General features: G+C 34.7%; 1 protein-coding gene across 23 annotated transcripts in view; it reads left to right on the top strand.

Moving 5' to 3' along the window:
* The window catches only part of LOC140156010 (uncharacterized), a 72,062-nt gene extending 52,160 nt beyond the window's left edge, over positions 1-19,902 (top strand). For all 23 annotated transcript variants that reach the window (XM_072179092.1, XM_072179091.1, XM_072179087.1 and 20 more), the window contains 21 exons: positions 2,424-2,537; positions 3,756-3,875; positions 6,181-6,297; positions 7,138-7,263; positions 7,989-8,102; positions 8,427-8,546; positions 9,435-9,551; positions 9,945-10,076; positions 10,844-10,963; positions 11,260-11,388; positions 11,597-11,707; positions 11,862-11,990; positions 14,428-14,538; positions 14,838-14,948; positions 15,299-15,409; positions 15,662-15,763; positions 16,731-16,853; positions 17,205-17,312; positions 17,784-17,885; positions 19,085-19,198; positions 19,386-19,902. In XM_072179092.1, coding sequence (XP_072035193.1) covers positions 2,424-2,537; positions 3,756-3,875; positions 6,181-6,297; positions 7,138-7,263; positions 7,989-8,102; positions 8,427-8,546; positions 9,435-9,551; positions 9,945-10,076; positions 10,844-10,963; positions 11,260-11,388; positions 11,597-11,707; positions 11,862-11,990; positions 14,428-14,538; positions 14,838-14,948; positions 15,299-15,409; positions 15,662-15,763; positions 16,731-16,853; positions 17,205-17,312; positions 17,784-17,885; positions 19,085-19,198; positions 19,386-19,564 — 2,510 coding nt within the window. In that variant the 3' untranslated portion in view covers positions 19,565-19,902. The remainder of the gene's footprint in view (positions 1-2,423; positions 2,538-3,755; positions 3,876-6,180; positions 6,298-7,137; positions 7,264-7,988; positions 8,103-8,426; positions 8,547-9,434; positions 9,552-9,944; positions 10,077-10,843; positions 10,964-11,259; positions 11,389-11,596; positions 11,708-11,861; positions 11,991-14,427; positions 14,539-14,837; positions 14,949-15,298; positions 15,410-15,661; positions 15,764-16,730; positions 16,854-17,204; positions 17,313-17,783; positions 17,886-19,084; positions 19,199-19,385) is intronic.
* The last annotated feature ends 5,722 nt before the right edge of the window (positions 19,903-25,624 follow it).

The following is a 25,624-nucleotide window of genomic DNA, read 5'->3' as shown; positions in this document are numbered from 1 at the left end:
AACCTAATAATTATTGTTCTAATCTGTTGGGATGCCGACAGTTCTAAAGCCATTCCTGTCAGTAAAAAGTTGGTAATTCATCCGCTAGCGATAACCAATGAGGGGATTTACGAGCCAGATCATTGGCCTAATAGAGCAAACAAACAAATAGTCGTTGATCACTTTATATAATTAAACCCAGCCTAAAGTTGAAATTTGTTTGGTTGATATATTTTGGTTCATATTAAATTATTAAAAAGAAATGCACTTGACTGCATTTTTCCTCAGAATGATGTTGAGAAAGTGAATAAAAGATATAAAGTCAGTAGATAGCGTGCACATAGGGAGGTGAAAATGTTAATAGCGCAAATGTTTTAGGCTGTAGTGCTCGCTAATTACCGGATGAGTTAGATATCTTGCCGGAGTCTTGAATTTTCATAACAAAATACGAGATGAAAGCGTCAGACATTTGTGCGGTGATTAGAAACCACTATCTGTTATATAGGTAAAATAACATGTATTTAAGTAGCACATGTGTATATCTTTAAAAAAAGTAGCCTAGTCCGGGAGCCTAGTATGACGTATAGTAACGCTTGAATGTCCATAGACGTAGACATATGTCGTTCGATTGTCGTTCGAAAGGGCCATGGAATACATTACTATTAGTATCTCCTTATAATTTTAAACAGACTACTGGCTCTCTCTTTTTTTCTTTTTTTTTTTGCTTTACCGTATTTTGTGTTTTGATTTAGCACATGTGCTTACTATCGAGCGCTTTTGAAAACATGAAAAGTCCGGCGCTTTGCCAACTGAGCTAATGGGTTTGAGACACACATTTGCAGGTTTACTTGTTCGTATATAACTATGTGTATCGATGATTTGCTCAAAACCCTTTACACCTTTGTGGATGGGGCTCTTCATGTTTGCATGTTTTAAAAGCGCTCGATAGTAAGCACATAGGCTAACTATCGAGTTTTTAGGGTATTATAAGTAGCTAAGAAATGAGACGTTTGAACGGTGGAACCAAAAATAATATTTCCTCTGCTGCTCTGCAGTTTATTCAAAATGCTTTTTTGCATTGAATAAATAAATTTGGTTCAAATGCTCTGCTCTGCAAATATGTAAGAAGCCATTTTTGCATGTTTGTGAGGCTTTTTTGCTTATTTGCATTGAATAAATAAAGTTGGTTTAAATGCTCTGCTCTGCAAATATGTAAGAAGAATGTATGCATCAGATGACAGTTTTGAATTCAAAATGATGGCAAAAAGTTTTTTGAAACGGTTGTTGAATAATGCGAAGTGTGCAGAAGAACCATGACTTGAAATTTTCCGTTCAAAATATTAAAAAAACCCACTTCCATTATTTGGATACCGTGCCACAAAAAAAGGAGTTAAGTTCAATAACCACGCAGCCTGAGGATGGAGAATAAACTGAATATTACCAATGCTATATCTATTATTGTTTTATGATCCTGTATTGTTTGCACTCTTAATATACACTATGTAGATAATTTGTTGCTAACTGGAGTTTCAATGTCGTTCTGGGAGGCTTGGGAGGGAGCGTCGTTTGGGTTATTTCTTTCAGACTGGTTTTTGATCATGCGCCTGATATACTCATTCCTTATCTGGCCAATTAGTCTTACCACCATGACATCTCATCTCATCTCATCTCATGTCATCTTTGCTTTGTTTTGGTTTGATTTACGCGAAGTCAAAATTTCAGCTCCATAGATGGCGAGAATAACCCCGGGAGAATAAGGGCTCTGTAGATCCTCCTTTTGAGTACCCTGATTCAACCAGATGGTGCTTTCAAGTCTTTCAAGCCCAGTCTGCTGATCTGGTACGCCGGTTGACATCCTTTATACTACCCGAAAAAAGTCGTCCACTACAACTTGTGTTCAACGGTGTTGTCAAGGTTGATGTCTCGCGTGTCTTTTGACATGATCTTGCATTTCAAAGGGCTGATTTTCATCCCCATTTACTACAGTCTTTCGCTAACTCATTGGTGGAAATTGTCCATGAGGGCTGTATCTTCGACATAACAGACGTTTTTAATTAATGTGCATGTCCCCCATCTGGATTCTGCTGCCTAGTTTCTGGACTTTTCATCACTAATTCGAGGTATATGTTGAATAGGATTGTAGAGAGGAGGCATTCTTGTCTCATACCAACTACTACATCAAGCCATGTGGTGATTTTGCCATTGACTAAACAAGACTAATCTGCTATTAATCCACATTAACAGAAAAAAAAAAGAAAATTCTAACTCAAAATATTTTCAGTTTGATAATGTTTTTGATGTTAGCTGCGATATCGTTAGCTGCGATATCATAGCCTGCTGTTGAAGTTGCACTGCCAAACAAAGCTAACATTTCTAACACTGCGCATCTTTATAAATACATGAATTATGGGTTATTCAGTTATTCTTTATCGTTGTTATTTTAGGCCCTTGTGCATCAGAACCATGTATGAATGGCGGGGATTGTCTTCAAAGCCATAATGGTGGAACATACTTCTGCGACTGTAGCGATGGTTATACAGGCGAATTTTGTGAAATAGGTAAGTCAATTTATGGCTCATATGTCCGACATCTATGTTCCCCGTTAGAGTAACATTCTTGTACACATTAACTTAAGAAAAATATCCATTGATTTCTGTAAAGAAGAAACAAATGGTGTTTTGATTATGGTTATGATTGTAAATATTGCGTTCATGTCATGTTTACTGTGCTAATTTGTATAATGAGCACGGCCTCATGGAAAACAACTTCTTTTATTGTTGAATGAGTTACTGAGATTAAATTAAGATTATACTATATTATATCACTCATACATAAATTCTAGACAGTTCATTGGTTGATTACCATTTGCCATTTTTACTATCAGCCTCTCCGTGTGATAGTCTTTACCATCATGTGCTCTGGCGTAGTGCGCCTGCGCCAAGCCGTGCGCTGACTCTTGGACTCGCCGATTTAGTTATGGGTGGACCCCAACATGTGAAATATATCACGGCAAAACATGGTGTTATGTTGATGAAAAATGTATTTTCTACCTTAAATAGTATTTTAGTAATAGAATTTATGCATGAGTGATATAAAACAAATATTAACTGTCTTAAATTCGTGTAATGGTCGAAATATAATCACTCGGTGAAAGATGTATTGTTCCATTCCACTCGCCGTTCCGGCTCGTGGAATGGAACAATCCATCTTTCACCTCGTGACAGTTAATATTTTGTATACTATACTATACTATACTATACTATACTATACTATACTATACTATACTATACTATACTTGTCACTAAAGGGGAAAACATATCAAATACTTTTCATCATACATACGTTTATATTGCTAAATCCGGTACCTAAACTTTGAAGTATAAAGTGTATACAGGATGAGGGGCCAACATGAAAGCCTACACAGGCTTTACCATTGAAGTAAACTTCGGGTATTTGCATTCTTTGAGAGGTCGAACGAATTCAACTACGGAAGTCAAACGTTCCTGACTGAATCCATGTAAATTAACATAACGAAATACCAAATATGTTAATGGTTTGGAAATAGCAATTAAAAAAGATAACTATGTCACGTTTGGTATTAGAATAATTGTACAAGTAACTTTTTTTAAAAATATATATTTGGATTTTCCTTACGATAATACTCGTGTGAGCGATGCAATAGCTCAAAATTGTAAGAGACTTTTGGGACACCCTGCATATATTAATATATTGTTTCGCGTAGAAATTACATTAATTTATTTCAATTTGTCTTTTAGTTCCTGAAAATCCATGTGATCACAACCCATGTAAAAACGGTGGTACATGCAGTGAACCGCTGGACGGAGTGGTGCAATGTCAATGCCAGACAGGATTTGTTGGAGAGAGATGCGAAACATGTAAGTCAGACAAACTTTTAAAACAAAATTGTATCTATTTTTAACAAAAACTGAAATTTTAGTATCGGAACCACCGGAATAATGTACTATCCTATTTGAGGCATTGTTATACACTTTGTTGCTTCTCATTTGGAAACAGTTTGTTTTAATGGTAGGCCTCAATGTACGATAGGTAATAGGATATGAAAAATCTTACCACTCACTTCTAATAAAGAGCTGAATTAATAATTGTGCAAGTACGTCAGATCATTTTATTTAGAGATTGAGAGCTAAATAGGTATGTTGTTTATGTTGTATATGATCAAATGTTTCACTGACTCATTTTGACACGTTTTTTTACCCTAACCCAAACTAAATAACCCTTATACAAAATATAGCTCAGGAAATGTGTGTTAGAATTACCTGCAGTAAAAAGGCATCTTCCTTTATACAAGTCACACTTTAATCACTATGGTATTTATTGTTTGTAAGCCTATATCAAAAATAACCTGTACGAAAAATGTGAAGGAAATTGCTCCATACATCATTCCAGACAGATGACATAGCCTTTGCTATTATGCAACTAATGCTTCGTTACAAATACAGAACAATTTGTAAATGCAAAACAATGCCTGTTACCATGGTTATGGAGATCGAAGTTTAAAGTCCATTTTGTATGGTTCCTATTTCTTTTCTATGTTAATAATAATGCAAACTCTAACGGTGCAGCCATTTGTGAGTATCACATTCTGAATATTAGAATTAAGAATCATCTCATCCTGTAGTTTTCATTTGCCCACATTATTAATGCTGTGACTTCAATCGATTATTCGGGACCATTATCTTTCTGTTATCAGTTTTTATTTAACCTGAAGTTGTATCTTCCACTCATCATACTTCTATCAATCAGTGCCTTTTTTCATGTTTTAGATCGTAGAGGAGTAGCGCGTGCATCTTCCTTTTATGTTTTAGCGTTCGGCTCAATTATGGTAAAATTGCGCCCATTGGTACATCAAATAGCAAAACGCACCTTCATTCATTAGTCTCAAATTGAAATTATTGGGGATTCGCGCCCGCAAAAAGAGGCTCAGTAAAACCGGAACAAAAATGCTCGTCCCCGATCCCCCTACATAATAATGCTTCCGGTAGATGTAGGGGAAAAGGCGATGTGATTGTAACTTTCAAACATTAATACTTCGGTATTTTGTAAGAAACTTTCTCCTCTTCTTCCATAATTTTTGTGTTTCTGAATAAAAGAGAAACTATCATAATTTGAACATGGCACTGTAGTAAATTCCAACATTCTTACTTAGTTTATATCATTCATGTTTCTTTTATTTCTTTAGTTTATACCCTTCATGATGCTTTACTATAAAATATTCTTAGTTCATTCATGATGGTCCATGTATATGACCGGCCAATCGTGAATAAAAAAATGAATAATCGTAAACATAATGAATGAGGCCCACTATGATCATTTATCGTTTTCATGATCATTTCAACCAAGAAAAAGAAAAGAAAAGAAAAACAAACCCACTGTGATCGTTTCCGTTGAAGGTAGCACAAGTATACAAATACCAATAAGAGAAAAACGAATAAAGTATTAATTTAAAATGTTGATTTTCTTGCTCCATTTTCAAGTAAGAAAAAGGGCAACAATGTTGGTTTTTTCCTTTTTTCTAGCACGAGAAACATGAAAAAGCATTTAATGATTACATTTGTTTTTCTCGATCTAATTGTAAATAAGAGAAAAGAAAAAATCCAACAATGTTCACGTATTCGTTTTTGTCATTTTTCCTTATTAATGGAACAAGAAAAACAAATCGCTTTTTCTGTTTATCTCTGTGTTGGTTTTGTATGCCGTGTTATAAAAATGAAGAACCGATCATACACAGCCGTATTCGCCAAACGTTTGGCAAACACTTGGCGATCATAAACGTTTGCCAAACATTTTCGTAAATGCCCGTAAACGCTCGGTTGAAAACGAAAAACAATTGCTCAGTCATATACACGGAACCGTGATGCTTTACTATAAGATTTTCTTACGTGTATGTAATATCATTCATGCTTCTTTACTATACCACATTCTAATATAGTTTATATCACTCGTGATGCTTTACGCTAAAGCATTAAAGCCACTTTTGTTGTATGCACATTATTTTAAGGTCAACGGGTGAAATATATGTACAATGAAAGTGAAACACACACAGATATACCAACATGAACAAGTTCCTCTCATAAGAAACAAACACAAACAAACTGTAACATTTTAATACCGTTGTGTAACTTACTCTAATCATTGTGATGATTAAAAATGCTATTTCAGCGACCAATCCATGTATTCCTAACCCCTGCTTGAATCTGGGTACATGCAGCACAGATCAACAGGGCTCATTTGTATGCAACTGCCGACTTGGATTCTCTGGAAAGGAGTGCGGCAAAGGTTAGTATAGTACAGGACCCTTGTATAGTTTTTTTTAATTTGCTTAGTTGTATTTCTCATGCAAGAAAACATATAATTTGACACCAAAATTGCCAAAATCAGACGTTGTTAATTATGGTCAGAATTCAAAAAGGTCGTTGACCTATGAAATTTTTTCGTCATAGCGCCCTCCTGAAAGGTCTGACACATAACAAACTATATATTTTTGGAATCCTCATGGCCATACGAGTATTTTGATATATTACTTGACATAATTGGTGCATTCTGACATTTTGACCCCCATGTGACCTTGATTGACTCCTCACCGGAATGCCCGGAAGTTTCAGGAGGTGAGCCCAAGCTAAATTTATTCAGAATCAATCAAAGATCCCAAAATGACTCTCAAACTTTTGTTCTATGATTTGGCCACGGATTCTACAGGCTGGTCCTGTACTAGTATCTTCGTGACTGGAAGCGAGGCGAAGTGTATCAATTCGTAATGCCATATCATACATAGTCGCTGCGTGCGATTTAAAATCGCTAGCAGTGGCGCCGCCTCGGTGGGTTGGGGATGGGGGGGTGGATTTCTACAGTCATAACTCTTGCTCCAGTTCCCCCATAAAAGCCCAAAATTATGATTTTTGTAAGTTGCAACAATTTTACGCAAAATATCCGACCATGCCCCCTTGAAAATCAAGCGGTGCGTCCCTTATAAAGCCGGTTGGATACATCAATAATACATTTTTTGTGGTCGTAAATTAGGATTATTAAATGAACGTAGCCATTCCTTGTTGATTCACACAGTTACCATAATATATATCTTTATTCCTGTAAACATATGGTAAATACTTTTTTCTGTAGCTTTCGATCCTTGTGATTCAGTTCCATGTCATAACAATGGCATTTGCTATCATCTAATATCCGGTGGAGCTCTAGCCTTCGGTTGCTTATGTAGACAGGGATACTATGGAGAATTTTGCGAGAGAGGTAAATAAAATTTTATTTATTTCTATTATTTATTTATTTATTTCTATTATTTATTTATTTATTTATTTCTATTATTTATTTATTTATTTATTTATATATTTATTTATTTATTTATTTATTTATTTATTTTATTTGCAAATTGCAACAAAATGTATGTTTGACTTTTTTCCATGTCCTTTTACTTTAAGAAAATCTTATATTTGCTATTATTGAATTGCTGCCACCCTGGGCTCGAGACCTGGCTGCGCAGAAATAAATGAGCCTTTATTATAATCTCAAATATGCTTAAAATAAGAATATAACAACACACAAAAACCGTCCACCCGTCCATTTTCAAAGTCATTATGTGATGCGATCAAGCAAAATCAGTCGGAACTCGGCAATAATAAATTTCCAATTTCCTATAGGATAGTAATAAGCATTTACAAAGCTGGATTTTGCAGAAAACCCCATTGAAATTGAACAACCAAAGTTCCAAAGATATGAGCAATTAAAGAGTTTCCAAAACAATAGGAAACAAAAGGAAAAAATTTCCTTTGTTTGGTTATATCTCAAAATCAATATTTCCGAGTTCTGACTGATTTGGCTTGATCGCATCACATATTATAACCGAGGACAGGTTTTTCCATCAATATATTCAATTTCAATGACAAGAACAACAACTACAATATCTTGATGCACCAGCAACTGAACATGCTATAATTTTGTCTTGAATTGATTTTCAGTTAGTACATGTACTCCAAACCCCTGTCGGTACGGCGGGACTTGTGATGAAGCCTTTGGTCAAACTGTCTGTGCGTGCCAACCTAACTACACGGGACAGTTTTGCGAGGACTTTGGTAATATTATTTTTTCTTTATGTTGTTATAAAGATTAATATCATGATTATGGTGTATGCATGATATTGACGACAGTTATTTTAAAGATTGCATTTATTTTGCCAACTTTTGTATCCCTAGAAAAGATCTATTCACATAGAGTATAATAAATACAGTTTGTCCACTCTGAAGTACAAGGTGACAACGCGCGTATGAGTGCCTTCAAAGTCGGCACAATGTGTGCGTCCGCGTCGGTACTTTGTACTTCAGAGTAGACTGTAGAGCATAATTAAAGTAGATCATAATTAGGATATATAAAACTGTTTAATTAATTTCCCATTGCAGTGTCACCATGTACATCAGATCCATGCAACAATGGAGGCATTTGTAGCAACGGTTTTGACCTCAGCTTTTATCAATGTGGATGTGTTGGAGGGTGGTCTGGACCAACCTGTGATATTGCAAGTAAGTGAAATAACATATATTTCTCTTTACCAGTTTTTACACTCTACGTAAAATGATTTAAACGGGTGTTTTCTGACAAACGACATCGATATCTTTACTCAACCGTTTTTCAAATTTATTATTATTTTATTTTATTCAATCAATCTATATTTTAAATAACATATGAAGAAGGAACATATAAATTCAGGACACGAGCTGGAAAGCCCAACTCAGGAAGGGTTAGACAAAACAACATAAAAACATAAATACAATACAATACTTTAGTTTTTTATACCGTAGAAGCGATTAAGCATCAGTAATGATCTCCTTCACTTCACCTTTACCGTTTATCAGTGGGAGCTGGTAGCCTAATGGATAAGGCGTCCGTCTAGAGATCGGAAGGTCGTGGGTTCGATTCCCATGCCGGCACATTCCCTTGATTTTTTTCAAGTTGGATTGTGTGCCGGTCGGGATTTGTATTTATGTGTTGTCATGTTTAATTGTAACACTTTGGCTTGGTAAACTGTTCATTCTTTATTCCTTTCATGAATACAATATACAAAATAAAACAAACGCAATAAATTATAAATACAGTGGATGCATGCATTGTGGGGTTCTTGTCTGGAGTTCCACAATGCATAGCCACATAGATGTTTTACATTTAGCATCAGCAAATTTGAATATAGAACGTAATCTGGTCGTGTTCTCAGAAGGGATAAGCCTCCAAGCACCAATTTCAATACAAACCAGATCGGCTTTGAAGTCGGAACCCATTTCAAGATCGTTCATTAAGGCCCATACCTCTCAATTTTTCCTTTTAAGATTAATTGTTATGATTATATTGAATGAGATATTGTACATTTGTTTCATAATATCCTGAACAAAACAATAATTTCATTCTGTTTTTAGTGGGTGATTGCCGAAGTTCCCCGTGTGGGAGTGGTGGTATCTGCTATAGTCATGATGATGGCAATGGATTTTCTTGCATATGTGAACCAGGATATACAGGATTGCTGTGCGAGGACTGTAAGTAGATTGTTGCGGCACGGAATATTTTCCAATAATAATGATCACTTCAAATTAAATGAAGTCTTTGAAAGGCAAATTTCCAGCATTATAGTGTTATTGTCTGTGAGTTGATAATTTCTTTTGAAATTCAAACATTTGATTGAATATGTCATATTTATTCGAAATCTGTGGCTAAGTTTGAAAATCCAGCTATTTCTGTATTAATTTGGAAAAAAAACCCCAAAAAACAAGAGGTGTGCCTTAATATACATATATATTTTGCATTTTGCTGTTGCCTGATAGTGCCATATTTTAAACCGGATATAATGATATGTTTTAACCAAATGCTTTGCTATAAAAAGAGTGACTTAGTGTGATACTGATTTTATTTTTCATATCTGTGTCCGACAGTCCATCCGAATGTTTGCATGCCAAATACATGTCAGAATGGAGGTGTATGCTATTCAACTGGACTTGGTGAAAATGAGAACTACATATGTGACTGCTTACCAGGATATGGAGGAGAACATTGTGAAACAATAGGTATAAAATGAGGAGATTGTCAGGAATCTGACCATTGGAATTATTGTATTTAGTATGACGCACTTTTTTTGGTCTGAGATCAAAACTATAGACCAAAGACCCTATCTTGCATTTGCTTTGGTTTCAAATCAAATAATACTAACATATTTTACCAAACTTCCTTAAAAGGTGCTACAAGCTTAATAAATCACAAAATTAAAATAATAAAGGTTGTGCAAAACCTTTTATGTGCTCTGCAACAGAACTTGTGCATTATTTTGTCTTGTATGAAATAAACAGAGGGCGTCTTGAATGTAGACACGTGACGTGTTTACTGGTCAACTCATCTACTCGGGCCATAACATCCAAGATGTCAGATCGTTTTTTGAGACAGGTGTATGGAAGTATAAGTGTAACATTTTGAGTAAAACCCAAGAATCGGTCGCTATACCCGGATTTCGCCAGCCCATTCTTGGGTTTTGCTCCCCAAAATAAGAATAGCTCAGCAAAACTCAAACCGGGTAGCGATTCCAGGGTTTTGCAGCCCAAAAGCCAAGAATGGGCTGGCGAAACCAGGGTATTGCGATCGATTCTTAGGTTTTGCTCAAAATATGATACGCTTATGCTTCCATACAGGTGTCCCGTTCAAAACTTGGTCTTTTGAAAATCTAATACCATATTTATTTGCTCCATTGCCATAATTGCATATACACATCCGGGATACACATCCACAAACCTCTTTTATAATTGCCTTTATTATAATGTTTTGTAAAATGTTGTTTTTTCAGTCGACGAGTCCACGTGTCCACAATCTTACTGTTTGAATAATGGCCAATGTCAAGTGGTCTATGAGGGAGCTTATGAATGTTTATGTTCGCATCCGTATTCTGGTCACAGATGCGAAATAGGTGAGAATAACTATAAACAAATAAATAAATGAATACATTTATAAAATAAAATTCAACTGTAAGTCAAACTTGTCAAAGATATAGATGAAATACCAAAGATGATTTTAGTATGTTTAGTGGTATGTCTTAGCAGAGAAGATGAGTCTCATCTTCTCTGGTCTTAGTTACCTTCAGAGAGAGTTGCAAAATGAGAAACGCATCGAAGAAAGTCTAAAAACAATGGAAATCAAACTTGCCGACGGGTAAGTATAAATTACTACACTGATCTTGTTCATGATTTGATTTCGTTACTGCAGATTTAAGTCTGGTACCGGGTGATTGTCCAGACTTGTATTGTTTCAATGGAGGTACATGTACCAGACATAGTGATGATAGCCTTACATGTCAATGTCATCCAGATTATGACGGAGATAGATGTCAATTTGGTAAGAATATGTCCGTAATCTATACAATAAATATAATGATATATTGAGTTATTGTACAGTTTATTTTATTGAAAGTACTTCCAACAGCCTTAAATGCCAATTAGAGTACCGAAGATTGCAGGTGTATATTATTATATTTTATTAGGACATTTTCTATAGGATAAAATCCAAACTCAATATCAGTAATTTCTCCTCATTGTATGTACAGTTCGTTGCACTGCTGACTACTGCTTGAATGGAGGGGATTGTGGGTTATCCAGTGTAGGGCAGATAACGTGTTATTGTCGAAATGGATATACTGGAGACCAGTGTCAAATAGGTAAGATAAATAAATGAATAAATAAATAATTGGGTAAACTCGAGTTAGAACATTCTTGTAAAGTGTGAATGAGAGTAACACACTTGAATTTGAATATGTCAAAACAAAGTAGATTTATTGGCAGATTGACGACCTTTCTCTTTGTTCCTCCTAGGTCCTGCGACACCATCTCCATCCTGTCCACCTCACTTTTGTCTGAATAATGGTATTTGTGCTGTCTCGGGAAGTAATCAATTTGTTTGTGTTTGCATCGGGGACTTCGATGGAGAAAGATGCGAACAACGTGAGTTCATTTATTAATACTATTCAATAATATAAATATGGTCATGTTTTAATAAAATAAAGTTCTGTCAACTCGAAACAATTAATTAAAACAATTATATCACTTTTCACTACGATAAATAAAGCTCAGCATATTGGAACAAGGTTATCATACGGTTCCGGGTCTACGATTTTGTTACGGCTGCCGTTACCACTTGCGTGAAGAATTAGCGTATGACATCAAAGAATTAGCGTATGAAACGAAACTAACAAACTTATAAAAGATAAAAAGAAAGAGTTTCTTAAACAAGGTTTTGATGCACACAAGAATAATATTAAAAAAGCTGGGAACATCTACGGCATATTGTTCCTTCTAAAGGTAAAAATACAAAAATCTCTGTTATTAACTCTGAAAATGGCCTGGCACTAACTGAACCTAAGGATAAAGCAAATGAATTGAACAATTTTTTTGCCAATATAGGCCCTAAACTTGCAAGTAAGATTGCTAAAAATAACTTTTGTAATTATGAAATCAATGAAAAGCAGCAAACTGATCAGTCACAATTTGAATTTGTAAATGTATCAAATGACTATGTATTCAATCAACTCAATAAGTTAGCAAATGATAAAGCTACTGGTTTAGATAACATTCCATCTCGACTACTGAAAATAGCATCACCAGTAATCACACCAATTGTAACTTATTTAATAAATAATTCTTTTGCATCATGTACTTTTCCTACATGCTGGAAACGTGCAAAGGTGATTCCTGTATTTAAAGCTGGTGACCCCAATGATCCTAGCAATTATAGACCTATCTCAATTCTAGTTGTAATCTCTAAAATTATTGAAAGGGCCGTGTTTGATCAACTGTACAAGTACTTAAATGTAAATTGTTTAATTAATATAAACCAATCTGGTTTCCGGCCATCTCACTCCACTTCTTCTTCTCTTATAAACATCACGGAGGACTGGTATAATGAAATTGATAAAGGTAATTTAATTGGATTATGTCTGCTGGATCTGAAGAAAGCATTTGACACTGTAGACCATAATATCTTCTTGAGTAAGCTTAAAATGTATAAAGTAGGTGAATATTGTATTAAGTGGTTTACTAGTTATCTTTCTGGTCGCACCCAATGTACATCTGTAAATGGGACTCTATCAGATTTTAAAGAAACTGTTTGTGGAATGCCCCAGGGCTCAATTGACGGACCACTCGCTTTTCTCATTTATATAAATGATTTACCAAATTATGTTTCTCATTGTAAAGTTAATATGTATGCAGATGATACTGTGTTGTACTATGCCTCTAACTCGTCAAATGATATCACGGAATGTATTAATAATGATTTAAAATTATAAATAATTGGTTACAAAGTAATAAACTTAGTCTGAATACTGATAAAACTGAATTTATGCTAATAGGATCTAGACAAAGACTCAATACAATTAAGAACAGTGTTAATGAATTATCTATCAACATAAATGGTGTAACTATAAAGAAAGTTAATAAATGTAAACATCTGGGTGTAATTATTGATGACACATTAACTTGGAATGAGCAAATCAATAATGTACGTAAAAAAGTCTAAAAGGTATGTTCATGCTCAAACAATGCAGGGCAAATAGTCTCCCTAAGGATATTTTATGTACTGTGTATAATGCTATTGTTCTGCCGCACTTAGATTATTGTAATGTTGTATGGGGAAATTGTGGTGTTACTGTTTCAAAGAAACTTCAAGTTATTCAAAACAGGGCTGCAAGAACTATCTGTGGTGCACAATGGGACACACCTAGCATAGAGGTCCGTGCTGAACTTAATTGGAAACCATTAATTGACAGACAAAACTCAAATTGTTTAATTTTAACCTACAAAATCTTAAATCATCTTGCACCTCCTTATTTGAGTCATATTTTCAGTCACGTAAACAATAGGTATAATTTTCGTCAAAGCCAAAGCAATGTAACTATTCCCCTGCCAAGAACAGAGTACAAAAAGCGCAGTCTGTCATATAGAGGTGCTGTAAGCTGGAATGAACTAGAAAATAATATCCAAAACTCTCCAACATTGTATACTTTCAAAAATAATCTTAAACAATCATAAAGCCATGCCTGTAAGCATGGTATGTATGTAACCATAAGTATCATTTTGGCTTGACAATTAATAATTTTGAGTTTGTAATATGTTTAAGTCTAGATAATAAGCTTTTGTAATTGTTATTTTGTACATGTATGTTTGTTTGTTTATGCACGGCCCCAAGGAAGAACAACTTTTGTTGAATTGGGCTTTCCGTGTTGAAATAAAGTCTAATATATATATATAACAGTAGTACGTGTTCATTCGCGCGTGTCTGCAACCCGGGTCTGCAAGAGTACAGGGTAGGTTGTGGCGGTTGTTTTCTTGATATATTGATAGATAAATGGTTGAGAATTGTTTTATTATTATTGTTTTGCAGAGAAATGTCCAGATGGCTATTGCATGAATGGCGGCAATTGTATTGTAACGGAACAGGGTCAATTCTGGTGCCGATGTCTTGCGGGGTACCGAGGAGACACATGTGGAATCAGTAAGGAAATAGATGCATTTGTGATTTGTCATCATCGTTCTTTCTATTTGGCTGTTCCCAATCAGTGAGGCGCGTGACCCAGTTATAGTTAGGGGTTTCGCGCTCTGCGAGACTATCCTGATATAATGTCATGAATGTGCGACATATAACACAATTTTTACATGGGGTAGCGAGCGATCTGACTTTCCGGAAATAGGTTGTAGAAGGTGGTTTAAGTTTTTTTTACTTTGTCACATAAATGACACGTATAGGTTAACCATTAAGTAACTCATCGTTCTATTTGTCACATTACCAACCAGGTCCTTGTCCAGCTGATTATTGTAGTAGTGGTGGACAGTGTTATTTGAATTCCAATGACGAGTATGCATGTGATTGCTTTCTTGGTTATACAGGAGACAGATGTGAAGATGGTGAGTTTACACATGTAACTTCAAATTCAAAGTGAATGAACCTGAGATTACTGAAAGTGCTTAGACAGCAAATAATGCATCTGCTATGTTGAAAAACAGTTTTGACCAGTGTTACATTGTTGCATCATTTATATGAGGAACAATTCACAAACATTTCTCAATTAGCATTACAAAAATATTCCAAAATTAGACAACTTCTTTCTCATTCGATAGTATATTTTCGTAGATCGTCAATATGGTATAAGAATTTGAATAGCTACAATAAATTTTCGCAAGCATTTCCACTTTTGCTGCTTTATATTCCATACCATAATGTTTTAACCAACGTAACTATGTTCTTGTACCTTCAGTAAAGACATGTGGGGAGGCGCCATGTATGAATGGTGGTCAGTGTGACGAAGCTAGTGGAGAAGTCGTCTGTACATGCCCAACAGGATACAGAGGAACATTTTGTGAACTTGGTATGTGTTTTTATTGAATTCATAGTGGTTATGTGTAAGTTTTCACTTAAAAGTCGTCGCCTGTTTCACAATATTTAAATTCCGTGTAGTTAAACCTGCGTATTTTGAAATGATTTGAAACATTCATTTTGAGCATGTTGAGTGCAATTCATTATTATTGTAGACTGGTCATGAGATTTCGTTGTCTGAACAAAATCCTGAAATGTATGGAAATGCTTTTATTAAAGTGAAAATTCAAATCTGTCTTGTTAGATGCGTGTTCAAACTTCTGTCAAAATGGAGAATGCAGTCTTAACAACGGGATGCCAGAATGTGCGTGTAGCCAAGGATACACGGGTACAAGATGTCAAGACAGTAAGTTGTTAACCCCTAAAATACTTGGATTTTGTAATGGTGATGTTGTCAATCAACATTTGATGATAAGATTACCAAGGCTCTTTTAAAAGCTATTCATACACTCCTAGATAGTGAGAACCAATCAGAGCAAACGTTAGTAAATTACTAGCCGTGCATAAAATATTGTATAATTGCATTGGCGCGCACTCCGCGTAGTACTCGCAGTGCTTTCGGAAGCGTTCATTTTTCTTCTGGGGGATGAATTTATATTTGTATTTTTCAACATTTTTAACGACAATTTTTGTTATAAAAGTAACACATATCACGGGATGTGTTTCTCATGAATGCAATAGGTTGTAAATGCGTATCACTTGTTGCTCGATAAATTGTACAAAATAATGCCCTTGTACTGAGATGTTGATGCGTCTAATGCACTCCCCCCTTCGAGGCTCGTGCATCAACATCTCAGTCCGCGTGCATTATTTTGTACAATTCCACTCCCAACAATACGCGTTTATCAACCTATAGGCTAAATGTGTTTCTTATGACTCACTTGACTCAGGTCATGAATGGGAAGCAACAATCATCCCGGTCTTAATAGCGCTAAGATATCGCTGTTCCATTTGATGCAGCAAATTAGTTTGATGTACTGTTCGTTGAAAGTGCGTCACTGATAGCAACAGCATTAAACATATAACCAACATTTAGTTCAACACACAGTTCAACCGTTCCAAATTGATATAACCCATGCGCGTATTTGGGGGGGCTTTGGGGCGCCAGCCCCCAGGGTAAAAGCAAAGGGCGGCCGAAATGAAGGGGCGGCGGAAGACGAAGGGGCGGCAAAAACAGGGGCGGCAAAAACGAAGGGGCGGCAAAAAGAATTAGTAAATAAAAAGGGCTAAAAATTTTATAAAGCATATATATATATATATATTTTTTTTTTTTTCAATCTTACAATAACTGATTTCTATTGTCTTTGTTTTAGTAATAGACAACTGTGACGGAGATAATCCATGTATCAATGGCGGAACCTGTGTCCCACAAGTTGGCTTTTATACATGCACATGTCCGGATGGGTACGGTGGCAACATATGTCAGGATGCAAGTGGTAGGTACTAACACATTTGGTTGTCAAATGAAAAATATCAATTAATATAATGGCTTGTTAACCAAACTTGTTTTTGGTGGAGGGTTTGTCTTCTTCATAAGATTGATGACCTTGAAGCATTGGTAAGTTGTCGGTCCCGAAAACGTAAACCTCAACTTGGATCACATAAACATGAAAACAGTATCCATTCCTTCGCAAAAGGTGACATTTTTATTTCGTGCTGTGAGTAACTAACAGACGAAAAGAATATTTATTATTTCATTTTAATAAGTGAAACTTTTGTATGCTTACTAGCTAATTTGTTTTCACATTATATTATACATAATAAAACGTCTTGTGTATTTTCTACAGGTGCTTGTGATTTCTACTTTTGTGGAAATGGTGGAACTTGTGAAATTGTTAACAATGAACCAACATGTAACTGTCAAGTCGGTTTTATGGGAAAGGATTGTGAGCAAAGTGAGTTTGATGTTAAATTAAATTAATGAGATTAATAGGACTTTAAATAGGTAGATTATATAAAGAGCGAGGGCTGCCTATCTGCTGTGTCCGAGCAGGACATCTGTCAATGTGAGACATTAAATATCAAATGTTGGGATCACAAAGGAAACATGCCTGAGAAAATATGTAATAAATGAGGAAGTGAAGCTCAGACAAACTGGCATTATAATAAAGGAGAGAAAAAATCAGGACTGTTCGGATTCGAACCAGCGCGCACTCACGATTACGTGTCGTTGAGTTCACCACCACACGCCACAACAGCTCATAGCGAATCAGCCGGCGAATTAATCATGTAATGATTTTATCCTCTCGGAAATGTCTCACGGCCATACTTTGCTTGCTTGCTTGTATTAACTTACTTACTTACTTACTTACTTACTTACTTACTTACTTACTTACTTACTTACTTACTTACTTACTTACTTACAGTTGACTGTGATAATCCAGTGTGTATGAATGGTGGTACATGCAATACAACAGAAAACATATGTTTTTGCCGAGAAGGTTTTACAGGAGTTCTCTGTGATACAAGTAAGTATTTTATAATGTCAAGAACATGATTTTGTAATATTGCAATGCGATGTACCCTGTATAATTGTGTATCATGAAATAGGGGAAGTTACCTTTATAATCATGCAATAGTTTGTTTATTAATACAATTGCTAACCAGAAGTATTTTATGTAGTCAATGCACTACTGCCTGCCAGTGTTGTCGGAGAAGATCTAGAATACGTCAAAGAACGTACTTCTATCAAGAAAGGAATATATATTCTTCTGCCGATTTGCTGAAGTCTGGTTAATGGAGCAACACAACTGTCAAAATAAGTGGGGACAACTACATCGCAGTCCTGCTTCCTGAATATATTGTGTGAAAGGTGGAAATAGCACCATAGCAGTGCAAGGAGTTAAGTTTGGAGAAAGCAGCGCAAGGAGTTAAGTTTGGAGAAAGCAGCGCAAGGAGATAACGGTTTGGAGAAAGTAACGCCATTTTTGTGTGAGGATTTCATACTCAAGGATATTCATAAACGCAAGTGTTCACTGGACTTCGCTGATTTTCGCAGGACAAGTGAATAAGGATATATTACATCAGTCGTCCAGAACATTGCAAGAACTTTATGATCACCAAGAAGAAGAATGCTGGCTAAGTACTAAATAGTTAAAGAGTGATTATATTTGATTATTGTGTATGTGCATTGCATTTGTTGTCATATATTGTACCAATCATAACTTGCTTTCAATTAAAGACTTATATTTTGTTAGCTTAATCAAACAGTGTATTTGTGTTGTGCATTCGTGTGAGTTCGGGTAAAAGGTGATTTTGGCCTTGAGTCAAGTACGACTCGTAACAGCAATAATCGATTATAATGTGCTTGTAAATGAACCAAAGTGTTGGCATTAGGAAATGACTATTCTCTGTCTTTAATCCAGTCACAAATGGCCTAAAAATTACAAAAAAGGCCTAAAAATTTTTATAGTCAAGACGTCTTACAGAGGGCAGTTGCACTCTCCCGCCACGCCACTACTTCAGGCTAGCCAATGACTGAAATTCGTGTTTTTGTAATTGGTGTGTTTTACTCACTGAATTTGACATAGATTTTAAACCATTTCTGATGTTCGCTCATGGATTTTTGATGGAGAATATTCATAGAATAAAGTTATGTAACCTTGGTTTGTGTAAAACTTACCTTTAAAAATAATAATATAAATACTTTTTTGTTTGTTCAATCCAGTTGTTAATAAATGTGCATCTAATCCCTGTACGAATAATGGCGTATGTGTTAATCAGTTAGACAGGTATTCATGTGCCTGTAAACCTGGATTCATGGGAACCAATTGTGATATAGGTAAGTGGCGTTGAGTTAGACTAAAAAACGTTATTCTTGAAACAAAGCTGTAACATTTCTCCTTTCTAAAATCCATTCATTCTTTTATTCTATCCGTCTTTTTTCTTTATTCCGATCTTAATTTCTCCATTTTATTTATCTAATTATTTACTTGTTTTGTTTTACTTATTTGCATTTACCTTTGCAGAGGGTGATCCAAACTCGATGAAACAAAGTGGCAGCGGGTGGGCCCTGGACCCTTGGTGGATCGCACTGATATGTCTTATAGCCATATTACTAGTTGTTTTTATTGTTATTGTTATGTGCACCATGAATAAAGATGAAGATATAAAACAAAAACTTAAACGGGAAATGGGAGAAGCGTAATGAACAAGTTCTTTTTATGTTTATAAAATAATTTATTATGCTGTAAATAGTTGTTGCTCAAAGCCAAATATCTTTTATTGACAATTTTTGTTTTATGAATTGCCTGCGATGAAGATTCTGCTAGGATCGAAAGCTCGGGGCCACTAAATAATTTTGTTTGTTCTGTTCTGTAGTAATAGAGGGCAGTTTGTACTTTAAAAGTTTACCATTCATATATTACATAGCGTTGTTTTATGCCACAGTCCATTCTTTTTAGGCGGGTCAGAGGGGATCATGACCGAGGAATATTTACACCCAAATATTGAGACAAATGAAGCCGACACATAAGAAGAATTGATGGGTTCTATAAAGAAGATCCCAAGGCTTTACATAAGGGTACCATTTGCACCCCATGACTCATTTCCTATTAGATCAAAACATTAATATTAAGAAGTAAACTACTGCAGTTTATTTAGTTAAGGGCTCGGATAGCGACGTTTTCACGTATTTTTTGTGGGGCCTGAAAGCACATAAGACATAATGGAATTGCATTTTGCAAACGAGGAATGTCCTTCTGATATTGATTTTTTGAAATTCGCGATAAAATACACATTTGATAGCAAATGATTCAAAGTTGATATTTTTAAGCAAATTGCATAAATCTAATGATAATGTACTTAGTGTTTGTAGCTGGGATGAAAAGCAGTCCATCATATGAAAATTTTGACCTTTCGTATTGAAGATATTGTTTTTTCCCCAAACACCAAAACATGTTAGGTCTTTTAATAAAAAAAATATACATCTTCAATATGAAAGGTCAACATTTTCAATTGATGGCTTTTTCATTCCAGCTACATACACTAAATATCACATTTTGATAATTGCCATAAAATTTGCATTATATCGTGAATTTCAAAACATCAAAATTATTTGATATTAGAAGGACATTCCTCGTATTCAAAATGCATCTATGTGCCTGAAGATTGCTATCCGATTCCTTAAAGGGCTAAAACTGGACCAATATGGCTGCTGCCATATTCCGCTGGTCTTAACCTCAAACTCAACTGATCCTTTAAGGTTCATCAAGGGTACTTAGGAAGGAATATAATGATATATGAAGGAAAACAGTGGCATTTGTCATTGTTTATTCAAATTTGCATTTTTATTTCCAAAGTCTTATACGTGGATTACGTACTTATATATTTGCTAAATAGTATACACTGCAAAAACAGTGCTTAGCATTTAAACACTTTTGTAAACACATTCTTGCCTTTACTTTGTAAACGTTTTTTAATGCAAACATGTTTGATTTATAATATTTAGCCATTGAATATTGATGTTTAGGAATTTGATACGCAATGTTTAGTTTCTATATGTTAACAAAGTGGGGGCAAGAATGTGTTCAATGACTAAACACTGTTTTTGCAGTGTAATGTTCAAATTTGGATACAAAATGTATGTTTGTACATGTTTAAGGCTATGGGAATTCGCTTTATGTTAACCTCACTTTAGGCATATTTGGTACTTAGATAATAGGGCTGTAGCCAATAATGTATTTTGTTTTTGAATATTATGGTGATACAGTATTTAGGAGACAACAGTACAGTGATTAACAAATGAACATTTCGTCTTTATCAACTGAAAGTTCTCTGTGTTTCCTATAAAATACTTATTATCATAGTTAGCCATATTGTTTGTTATTATCATTATTATTTCTATATGTGATGCGATCAAGCAAAATCAGTCTGAAATAGGCCCATGTCAATTTTATGATTCTTACATTTTCATTTTTAACGTATTCAAAGCTCCTTAGAGAAAACTCCTGTCAATATGACCTTGAATGAAACGGCGAAAATGAAGTTTAAAGTTAGAGTACTTTATTGAGTCATTTTTAGCTCACCTGAAATATGACGTATTCAGTACAAATGGCCATATGGGGGACGTGCCGCAAACATGGGTAGTATGGGTAGGGTTACATGTAAATATACAAAGTCAACTTCAACGATACCTTTGGTTCAAGATATAGCTACGAAATTTGGCTAACAAAACGCTAAATCCGAGCTTCTTTTGGAATAATATCACGATTTTTGAAAGTATCGAAGTTGGATGGGGTCAAAAAAGTTATTTTTAATATTTCCACCCCTGCACATTATTTGGCCCATATCTTAAAACTGGGATTGCCGAGTTCCGACTGATTTTGCTTGATCGCTTCATATTTTGCTAAAGTTGTTCATACTGAACACAATACAGCTGTGCTGGTCACCTTTTAATAAATATTCCCGTAAAAACTTTTCTCAGAACACCGAAAGCATACGGTATCATATCTTTCATGCTCAAAAAAGCTCATAAGCATGATAAGATTGGAAATGGAGGCACTCCCCTGGTGGGGGTCGCGTAATTTAAAAGTTGTATATAAGTTGTTGAAAGTAAAATGATTGCATGTTATTATACTGCCATTAGCTGTAAAATACTATGCACCTTGCTATAGCTAATTAATAGTATCGGTGCTCCTACACAGTTCTATATTCCAAATAATGTTCTGAAGTTTGTGAACATATAAACATGTGGATAATGACATTTTAACGGTTTTTAATTTGATGAATCTTGCATAAAATGTATATCAAATAATAAAACATCAAATAACTTTGATTCAGAAAACTGTACAAGTTTTAAATTTCAAAACGGACCAACGTTCATGCGTTTTTTGGTCATATTATCACTGATTATGTTATTATAGACTATTATAGACACCTTTATTGACATTTGACAAGATGTAAACCAGAGTTTTGAAAAATTGTGCAGTTTTCAATATCGTCTTCTATTTCATTATTTTGGAGGTTGGTTGTTCTTTATCTACACACATGTCTCACAAACAACTCAAACCTTTTGCACACTGTTCACTATGGAAATTGTACAATCTCAAGTTTCAATTTCATGTTGAAAGTCTGTCAATATTTTGGTCTATATAATAAGTGTTTTGATTTTTTTTAAACACCAGACGTATTCAAATATATGTATAGTTGGAATTTTATGTTACTTACATTCGATGTGATGTCATATCTGAAATAATTCTTATAATAAGTGTAATGAGTCTACAGCAATTGAAACAAACATTATGCTGTGACAAAGCAACAGTACTCGGAAAGGTGAAGATTTGTACACCATTTTCCAAATGTCTTTCAATACTTATTGTTTTGTATTCTAGCGTTGTGTTCACTCGGTCTTTGGATTCTATTCAATATGATTATAATCAAGAGATAAAACAGATTAACTTCAGAGAAGAGATTGAATATTCAATTGAATTCAATGTTAGTTAAATCAATGATGTATTATTATTTTTTAAATAACCAATGTCACTAATTATTATAATAGATTGCAACCAATATATATGTTTAATTTATCACTTTTGTCAACCCTATACAGGGTGTCCCAGAAAAAATTACCGGGCCAACAAATTTGATCGTAAGTCGAGAAATAGACATCAGAATCCAATCAGAGCCCATCTGATTCTGCATCTCATACGCTAATTTCGCTGGAATCGGTTGATTGATCGCGAAGAAATGAGCGATTACATAACGCATGTGTCAATTCACTTCATTCCAAGATTGAAAGAAAGATCATTCAACATAATGCACACTAGTTGTTAACTGTCAATGGGCTTCATATTTTCTTCTGTGAAATCCTCGTTCTTTTAAACAATCTGTTTCTTGCAAAACATTTAATTAGGTTTTGTTCAAATTTGAAAACCTGCACGATATTGAAAATGAAAGCTTGCATGTAAGATGATGCTCGATTCTTGTAAATATATATTTTTCGTTAATGTTGCATAAAGAATTATTGCATAAAACATTTCTCACACACATAAATGTTTTTATTATATTTCCAAGAAATTGTAATGCAAAATTTAAATCTTTTAAAACTTTGACAGTAATGATGCTGGTTTCAAAAATCACACGTAAAGTTGTAAGCACTTGATCATTGTTATTCTTGTCTGAAATGTTAAAATCTAACACATTTGCACAACATGAAGAATTGAAGTTGAAAAGCTTTCAATTGCAGAAATCAAAGTTTTACGGACAAACTGTTATTCATCTTCAGTGAAAGCATGGATGACATAACACCGTCCGATTATAAAATAGATTATATGGACTAAATTTAATGAGATACACCCACTTTAGGCAACGGTGAGCGAGTATGAAAAAAGCGTCTGTTGATCAAACTTGGAATGAACTGAATTGATGCACACATTATGTAATCGTTCATTTCTTCGCAACCAGTCAACTGAATCAAATAAACTTTTCGTATGTGATGCACAACAAAATAAGCTATGCGATACATTTTACATTTTTTGATTCTGATGTCTATTTCTCGACTTACGTTCAATTTTATTTGCTCGGTAATTTTTTCTGGGACACCCTGTATGTAACTACGAATGAGCCGTAATGTTCTAAATTGTATATATTCTGTAAAATGTGCATGAAGGTCGTATTCATAGGTTCCTCAAGTTGGTGCCCATGTATCTCATTTTGATAACACTAGTCTAACATTGTTGAAGAGGATATTTTAATAGCTTCTCCCTATAACTAGAGCCTTCTTAAATAGCTTTAGTCTTTGTTTGCTTTGGGTAAATCAAGTGGTCAAGTGGTGGGTTACAAAGAATTGTATTTTGTCTAGGTATGTATATATAACCACTAATTAACAATGAGAGGACATTCCTGAACCTCGTTGACTTGGGAATGATTTGATATGACCGCCAATTATGGCTATTTGATATTTATTACCAGCAATGTGGGAAAAGAGACACTGTAGAACCGAAAAAGGGTTACATTTTGTCGAAAGAGGAAAGTTCAACAAACCACAACCCCGCTTCTGGATATCGTTTGAAGTCAAATAATATACCATTTTAAAGCTGATGATATATATTTTCACAACACGAAATAAAACAAAATTGACCGGACCGACTTTACGGCTCATTCGTGGTGTACGGTCACATATAGCATGACATTACAAACTTGAGCAGTCTGTGTAGAATGTACGAATCAAATAATTTTATAGTATATTTTGCTCTAATCTGTCACACAAACACCTTTATAATAATTCAACTCTTCTCACAATAAAACTACCGATATTTTCTTCAGTTTGTTATTTTTTTTAAATAAAATTTTGTACATTTTTACAAGATACAACAGTTTACTGTGATTTTTTACTGATTTTTACTGAAATGATTATGTTCACTATGTTTTTTGGCCATTTACTATTCAGTCTAAGCCCTCTGTTTCCGTTCTTCATTTACTTTACTGTCTATGTCTGTCTCTGCTCGTCGTTTGTTTGTTTCTTCCATGCCAATCCACTGTTTCTTTTTCTTCATTCTATTTTATTGCTTTCTTTTTGATTGGTAGGTCGAAGAAGAGGTTTGTCTCAGAAGACCTAGACGCAATTTCCCATCGTGCGTACTATAGCTATATACCAGAAAATTAACTGCGTCGACATTTGATGAAGGAAGCAAAGAAGCGAAAAATAATTATAACACTATTTTTGTCACCTGACGAAGGGCGAGGCCCGAAAATTCGCGTAATAAAATATTCTTTTACGACATTATAATTATTCTTCGCTTCTTTGCTTCCATAGCTATATACCATATATACATAAACACTACGATTTGCATAACTTTTCACATCCGATCTTTTCCGTCACCGTACTCACTCTGTTTGCTATATTTGGGATCTACTGGTTTTTAGACCACGAAACCCCAAGTAAGATATTTTACTCGGGACTCCGCGGTCAATAAATAAACCGGTAGATCCTAAATCAGAATTGTTCAGTGAGTCCTCATTATAATTATGTCGAGAAAATGTTGCATTTGATAACATACATATACTTATTCAGTCGCAATATAAATGTGCTATTTTGTCTCTTTTGGTTTAACAACTAGCAGGCTACCCAGCAAACACAAAACGTTTCTAATACGTTTTAAAAAGGTTATATTTTGGGTTTTGGTAAAACGTTTTCATGACATTAAATGTCGGATTATATAAAGGTCGTGAAAACGTTTTATAACGTTTTGTATGAAAACACACTACA

This window comes from Amphiura filiformis, chromosome 6 (assembly GCF_039555335.1).
Source record: "Amphiura filiformis chromosome 6, Afil_fr2py, whole genome shotgun sequence".
Classification (NCBI taxonomy): domain Eukaryota; kingdom Metazoa; phylum Echinodermata; class Ophiuroidea; order Amphilepidida; family Amphiuridae; genus Amphiura; species Amphiura filiformis.
Note: the sequence above shows the minus strand (reverse complement) of the source record. Positions and strands in the feature narration are given on the sequence as shown.